We start from the raw sequence: 7820 nt of genomic DNA on the forward strand, positions 1-7820 counted from the left end.
TATAAATAATCATAATTTCTAATCTCAAAAAATTATAGGGATAAAATTAATCTCAACTTTTAATAATTGTACCCCAAATTATCGGTAAAATTTATTCTCTTTATAAGTTTATTATATTTTATATGTCAAACTTTACATTTCTCATCGTTAATACAATAGATAAGTGTATTTATAATAATCCGTATATATGATCAAAATTTATAAAACGAAATTTTAATTAACCTAACTTAATAAGCATTTCCCTTATCTAATCAAAAGCAAACATAGCTACCAACGCACACTATTTGACATCAGTTGAAAACTCTTCTCTTTTTAGTGATTTTAAATGCTCTTTTAGAGTTATTTTGTTGTATACAAGACATGAAATTTGACTAATTAATTCTTAAAAAAAAAATGAATTAATTGTGAAGGATATTTGTTCGGTTGAGATATTAGAAATAATTTTAGAATATCTTTTAAAGAATATAACATTTTGATTGATTGACTTAAATTTGACTAAATAAGTAGTAAATCCAACTAATTAAGGTTATAATCCTCCGGTCAGTTTAAAAAATAAAAGATCTCACTTAAATTACGGGATTTAAAAGTGATTGCCATAATTACATAATTTCATATTATTTCCTAAAAGATTCCGTATAATGACTAATATATCAATTAAGTTTTAAATGTGTGATTTATTAAATCTTTGAATTTTCACCATAAATAATATACTCTTTGTGTGATTTTAGGAGGAAATTACTAGATAATTAGGCCATTTAATAATGTCATAACTGAAATTATAGAAACTTAAGATCGGATTAATAATCTTACCTATAATAGAAGATCACAATACCATATTATTATGTTATCAGTTAAATTAGCCTAATTTGTTAAAATCATTATAAAAATATATGTTCTTTATATTTTAATGCACACATTAAAATTTGTCACTCTATAAGCCATGTCAAATTTTAGTTGATGAAAATCTTCCTTCTTTCATTTGCGTATGCGTGGCTTGGTCTATATATCATGAATAAAATTTACAAAAAATTCAAAAATTATTTCATATTGCGAGTGCTTCTTTGAGTTTGTATTGTTTCGGTTTCGGGACTATGTTAGTATCTTCTACACTTTCAATGTCATATATTGTACTTCGTATACAATTATATTGTCACAATGATAGTTTGGGCTTAGTTTGTTTTTTAAGTGAGCTATTGCTTTCGATATTTTTTACGGTAAGCGAAAACAATTATAAATGCGTGAGCAAAAGACATCTCTATATAAGCTTTGTGACTGTTGTTGCTTATTTTTAATTTTGGCGGGTTTAGCTCAATATTGCATGTGGTGAAGTATAACATTTATTGTCCAAGGTAATACGAAGACGATGTTTATATTACAGTAACTTTGTAAATTATTTGTGTACCACATATTATAGAATAAAACAATCCACACCATGAGACGATTCATTCTTTTAAAAATATTATTCATTTATTTAATGTTAATAAATGAGTTTTCTTTTTTTACAAAACCATCACCGTTTTACAATATGTGACCGTTTCAAACAATAATTATTGTTTGTGAAGAAGCTTTATGGCGGGTTAATTCTTCAAAAATGATCAACACAGTCATAAAGACCGGACAATACTACAATTCAAAATTTGGGAATGGACATGATCAATACATGATGACTTCATTTGCTTTTATTTTCTCTATTGCGTGAGTCATGCAAGTTTATTTCAGATGTTTATTTTTAGAGTTGGCAAACGAGTAAGCCAGGTCATGGTCGATTCAATTCATCCATGTCGTATCAGATTTGGTTATTGAGGGCTTCGCCTTCTTTTGCTACGTTGCTACCGAGTCATCTCGAATATGGGTTATTAGTGTACGATTATTTCAGATAAGGTTCGTTTGTGTCATGTCATTCGAGTCGGTTCCTTATGATAGAGTCCTGTATTAGCGAGGCAGTGGTTAAAATGATGTTGCTAAATTTGATCAATAAGGAATATTTTGCTAAATTATTTTTTTATAAGCCAATGATGATAAATGGCATGAAATGGTTCGGGGTCAATGAATCATAACCAACCGACCAATGACTAAAAAGAAACTAATTAATTTTGTTACAAATACAAATTTGTTTATTAGTGCCAAAATATAAACAACGAAAATAGATTTGAGGTACGTAAATGGAAAAAAGGAAAAGGTTTACGACTGGTAAAGGAAATACTAATTAGAAAAGGGTTAAAATTGACTAAAAAAAATAGTTATTTAAAACCTAAGAATGAATATTTTTAGCAGATAAAGATCAGACTAAAGAGTTTAGGTCAATTACATTTGAGTTTGGTCAATTTAATTTAGATTGTTACTCTATATATTTAAGCAAATCATTATTTCACACCTAATATATGAACATTAACATTTTGATAACAGTTATGACTTAAAATTTGTTTAGAACATTTAATTTCATTTATCATATATCATAGTATATATTATATTAGAGTTGAAATTAAACCGATAGTTCATATGAGTGTCAAGTATCATAATTCATAAGCATAAAAAATTGACATATTTAAAATTGAAAATTATTATGAGAAGGGTTAGGGGTCGCGGTGGGTGGGTAATGATGGGGTGGGGAGTCGCATAAGATTATTATGAGAAGGGTTAGAGGTCACGCATGGGGTGGGGTCAGGATGGTGGTTATACTGGAGGTACGGGACATAGAGGATGGGGTGGAGGAGGCAATATGGGGTAGGGTAGTTGGAGGACGTATGACATGAATTGTAGGGAGGGTGGTTAGTTGTAGGGGCCTCTTGAGATAGGAGTTGAGATGGACGTCGTGGCTAATGTATTGGGTGTATGTGGTTATCACTGTGGTTGTGGTGGAGGTTTTGCTGGTGGATCTCGAGGTAGTCGGTTAGTGATGGGCTGATGGCGAAAGCTGCTTCCAAGCGATGGTGGGTGGAAGAGAAAACGAGAGAGAAGGTAAACAATTGGGAGGAGAATAAACAAGAGGGGTAATATGACAAAAAAAAGTACAAAACGAGTAGAACTAAATATATATTGCGTAAATAAACATGTTTATGAAATTTGCAATTATTTTATATCAATTTTTCAGATTTCACCTCTCATAAATTAAAAAGTCGTGAAAAAAAAAGCATAGTACTTTTAATAAAATTAAGCAACATAAAGTTATCAAAAGTTTATATGGATAAGTAAAGTAAAATTTTCTAATATTTAGTTATTTACTAAATAAAAAAATTACATAAGTCTTTACTTTTAATAATAATACTTTTCGTTGTCACCCGTGCATTGCACGGGTTCAAAAACTAGTGTACTTGTATTTTGATTAGCTACAAACCGTCGGTGGTCTTGTCAGAGTCAGAGAAGCCTCAAAACCTTATCATGATGAGTACACAAATTTATTAGTCAAATGTTATGCGTTGTTGATGCATCACTTGACCCTCCCACCCAAACCACGTGCTCTCCCTCTTCCTTTTATACTCTTTATTTATAAATAAACCCAAATATTTGGCCGACCTTCACATCAGGCAGCTAGCATACCTGATGAAGATGTAACACTCGTAATTTAGGTTCAAATTATGCCTCCCCCTATCCTTATGAGCCGAAATTAAAGCTCTTATTTTCTGTTGAGCAATGGTTCCAGTAAGTCTTGAATGAGCTCCTCGAAAGATTAATTCAAACAACGCTAAAAAAAATACAAATATCTTAACTAAGGTCTTAGCCTAGTGAATAGTGATTAAAACGGACGTATCGTTACAAAAGGTTATAAATTGGCCTATATATAAGATAAAAACTTATAATTGAACATTAACCATCATCGTAAACTTTTGATTCAGATAGTCTTCATCCCGACTTAGATTCGTTTTACAATTCGCGAGTCATAGACTCATAGCACGTCAAGATCTTAAGCATGAAGTGCATGTGGTTGCCAAGCAACTTCACCGAAGCATCACGTGCTTCTTATACTCTTTACCAACAAACACATGTGACTTGTGCAATCAATCAACCCGAAAAATATGGTATTGAAAAAAAAATGGCATTGCCAAATGTTGTGCACTTCTGCACAGTATTCGAGAAATTCTTGGGTACACGGGGATACCACATCACCACATCGGTATTATGTTAGGGTGTATCATAACGTAGCACACCTGGTAGATCATCGAATTTTTTCACAATAAAATGGAGATAACTGAACAAATAACTCGAAAATACGAGTACAATATATTGGCAATACTATAATAGAATAGAGTTGAGAACTTGAGATTTGACAAGTCTCACAGAATACTACCAACTCTCACTAGAACGGAAAACAGGGCAGTTTTCGACGATTCTCAGGAGTCCCCCACACACTGGAAAACTGCAAAATTCTCAGATCACACCGTTGTATATTATTACTGTTGGTAGTCATCGATTCCTTCCTCCTCTTCGTCATACTCGAGTTCTTCATCGGCAGTGGCCTCCTGATATTGCTGGTATTCGGAAACGAGGTCGTTCATGTTGCTCTCAGCCTCTGTGAACTCCATCTCATCCATACCTTCACCGGTGTACCAATGCAAGAAAGCCTTCCTTCTGAACATAGCTGTGAACTGCTCGCTCACTCGCCTGAACATCTCTTGGATTGAGGTTGAGTTACCGACGAAAGTCGAAGCCATTGAGAGGCCGACTGGGGGAATGTCACACACACTCGATTTGACGTTGTTTGGGATCCACTCGACAAAGTAGGACGAGTTCTTGTTCTGGACGTTGATCATTTGCTCGTCCACTTCCTTAGTGCTCATCTTACCCCGGAACATGGCTGAGGCGGTGAGGTAGCGGCCATGACGTGGGTCGGCAGCACACATCATGTTCTTTGCGTCCCACATTTGTTGGGTCAGCTCAGGGACTGTTAAGGCACGGTATTGCTGGGACCCACGGGAGGTCAGTGGGGCAAACCCGACCATGAAGAAGTGAAGACGAGGGAATGGGATGAGGTTCACTGCAAGCTTGCGCAGGTCAGAGTTCAGTTGACCGGGGAATCTCAGGCAGCAGGTTACACCACTCATGGTAGCCGAGATCAAATGGTTCAGATCGCCAACTGTGGATAATAACACAATGTCAGTCAAATGAACTCGCAGTGTATAAAGAGCGGAAAAAAAAAACAGCTAATTCGAAGAGAGAGCTACGAGTTTAAAGTATACGCACAGCTAGGAGTGGTTAGTTTGAGAGTCCTGAAGCAAATGTCGTAGAGAGCCTCATTATCGAGGACCATACACTCATCGGCATTCTCAACAAGCTGATGAACGGAGAGGGTAGCATTGTAAGGCTCAACCACTGTGTCTGAAACTTTGGGTGATGGGAACACGGAGAAGGTAAGCATCATTCGATCAGGGTACTCCTCCCTAATCTTAGAAATGAGCAAAGTACCCATCCCAGAACCAGTTCCGCCTCCGAGTGAGTGGCACACTTGGAAACCTACACAATCACAACCAATAAGCTACATTGCAACAAAACACATCTTAAAACCTAAATTTTCACACTATTTCCTTAAAAAAAACACTAAAACTTTGGAGAGACGGTCTTTCGATAAGTTATTGAGAGACCAGTCTTCCGTACCCTTTTATTTGTATTTCGTGACTCTTTTGTTGTTGATCGTGACATAGTAATTTCGTACCTATTTACATAACCGTCTCTCACGAGACCTACTCAAAAAAAAAAAATAATGATTTCACCATTGTTGCATTGCTGTACCTTGAAGACAATCGCAGTTCTCAGCCTCTTTCCTGACAACATCAAGTACGGAATCGATGAGTTCCGCACCCTCAGTGTAATGTCCCTTAGCCCAGTTATTTCCAGCACCCGACTGTCCAAACACAAAGTTATCAGGGCGGAAAATCTGCCCGTATGGTCCAGTCCTCACACTGTCCATAGTACCAGGTTCAAGATCCATGAGCACTGCACGAGGGACAAACCGCCCACAAGAAGCCTCGTTGTAGTAGACATTTACCCTCTCCAATTGTAAATCTGAGGTTCCGCAGTACTTTCCAGTTGGGTCAATACCATGCTCACCACAGATGACCTCCCAAAACTTGGAACCGATTTGGTTACCACATTGTCCACCCTGAATGTGAAGGATTTCTCTCATCTTGAACCTGCAGTGGATGAGATCAAATCAGTGGTCACTAAAATAAGTCTAGAATATGCGACACGACTCACGAGTAACGACACTAATACTCTCCTAAGTCCTACCCCAGACATTTGTATCAACTACAGAGATGGCTCCAACAATTTACCATTGCTAAATTACAATGAAAATTTAAAACAGTTCCGTTGATGGTGACAATTAATCCACCACAATACATTTTGTAATGAATACTACACATGAAATACGGAGTATTACTAAATTTAACATGCTTCTCCAACAATTCACTAGCGTAAACAACACGTCTATTCAGATAGATATTTGTAAAACTCTACATTCAATCCAACAATACAGAATCATAAACCACCATTTTCTTACATTTTTCACAAGTCCAATTGTCAAATCAACAGATCACTACACATTTCAAATCATCACTTTAAATCTACTACGAATATACGATCCATTCATTTACAACTCTAGCGCGTAGCTCCACGACGTCAACAACAAATCCACATCCAACTAAACGTCAACACCACTAAGCTAACAGCCTTACACTATCGCTTATAATTCCTCTGTTTCATTTGATCATATACCACTATACGCTTCACAAGAACGTCATCTCATATTTTGAGAAACGTATACAATCAAATCGAACCGCAACCAAAGTAGCTGCATTAAGTTCAATCAATCAATCTACTATTCCATAAACTAAAAACACAAAATCATCATGATCATCATCATATATCAAATTTACACATCATTTTCGACATTTCTATTACTAATGAAACCCTAACCGATCTAAACATAATCGAAAAGAGTAAAAAAATCAAACACATTCATTTAATTATTCATCATTTCATACAATCAATCTGAAAATCACAAAATGATCATATATTAATCGATTATCCTCAAGTTAATCAACATCATCAATCATAGTACGACGATCAAAACTGCCGAAATTGAAATTCACATGCGTAAACTAAAATCAAACAATAATTACTTACACTTACAGAAATTAAAAATGTCGCCGAAGATTAGAAGCTTGAACAACAAAAATGACGATTTGATGAGAGGGAAAGTACACGAATTTACGAAATGAGGTTCGAATTTAATCGAAACCTCCAAAATTGGGGAGAAATTGGAAAAATTGAAGTATTTGGGGGAAAATAAGAACCCTAGAATTTATTATATAGGGGGAGGGAAAAAAATGAAAGGTTTAATTATTTAATTTTTATTTAATTATTGAGGGTAAGATCGACGGTGCAGATTGTTTGTGAGATTTTGGAGAAAGGAGACCCGTTGGATGATGATTGTATGATTGAGATAGACGGTGGAGATGTAAGGAGGTTGGGTTAGTGGGACCCAATTAAGTGATTGGCTTTTTCAAAATTTGAAATTGGGTGTGAAATTACGAGATTAGGGTTAGGGATTAGTAGTGGTTAACGTTAATGTTTGTGACTAAGGGGCAAGTTTTCTTTTAAAAAAAATATTGAAAATTTCAAAAAGTTATAAATATCGGTAATTCTTGTATGAGACGGTCTCACATTGTGAGACGGTCTCATTATATAAAAAAGCAACTCATTTATTAACACTAAATGCATACTTTTCATAAAAACGGATCGTCTTATGGTGTGAGACCGGCTCATTCTAAAATTTGTGTATAAATATGGAAACGTTTCGTCATGTTCCTTGATCTCGGCTTGTC

General features: G+C 35.3%; 1 protein-coding gene across 2 annotated transcripts; it reads right to left on the reverse strand.

Moving 5' to 3' along the window:
• Window positions 1–4151: 4151 nt before the first annotated feature.
• On the reverse strand, window positions 4152–7571 carry LOC141646640 (tubulin beta-5 chain). 2 transcript variants are annotated; one of them, XM_074454526.1, is made up of 4 exons: window positions 7126–7571; window positions 5725–6125; window positions 5179–5448; window positions 4152–5071 (listed from the first exon to the last, which is right to left on the reverse strand). In XM_074454526.1, exons 2-4 carry the CDS (start codon window positions 6116–6118, stop codon window positions 4389–4391), a joined length of 1347 nt encoding a protein of 448 aa, XP_074310627.1. In that variant the 5' UTR covers window positions 6119–6125; window positions 7126–7571; the 3' UTR covers window positions 4152–4388. The 2 variants fall into 2 exon arrangements, with proteins under 2 accessions (XP_074310627.1, XP_074310628.1); XM_074454527.1 differs by having other exon boundaries at window positions 7120–7232.
• Between the last annotated feature and the right edge of the window lie 249 nt (window positions 7572–7820).

Source organism: Silene latifolia, chromosome 3 (assembly GCF_048544455.1).
Source record: "Silene latifolia isolate original U9 population chromosome 3, ASM4854445v1, whole genome shotgun sequence".
NCBI lineage: Eukaryota > Viridiplantae > Streptophyta > Magnoliopsida > Caryophyllales > Caryophyllaceae > Silene > Silene latifolia.

What these genes read in the sequence shown, in the direction of transcription:
- LOC141646640 (XM_074454526.1), bottom strand. Translation starts at nt 6,118, where the DNA reads ATGAGAGAAATCCTTCACATTCAGGGTGGACAATGTGGTAACCAAATC. An exon ending in GAACTGCGATTGTCTTCAAG is followed by an intron (nt 5,449 to 5,724) that starts GTACAGCAATGC and finishes GTGATTGTGTAG; the next exon opens with GTTTCCAAGTGTGCCACTCA. An exon ending in CAAACTAACCACTCCTAGCT is followed by an intron (nt 5,072 to 5,178) that starts GTGCGTATACTT and finishes TATTATCCACAG; the next exon opens with TTGGCGATCTGAACCATTTG.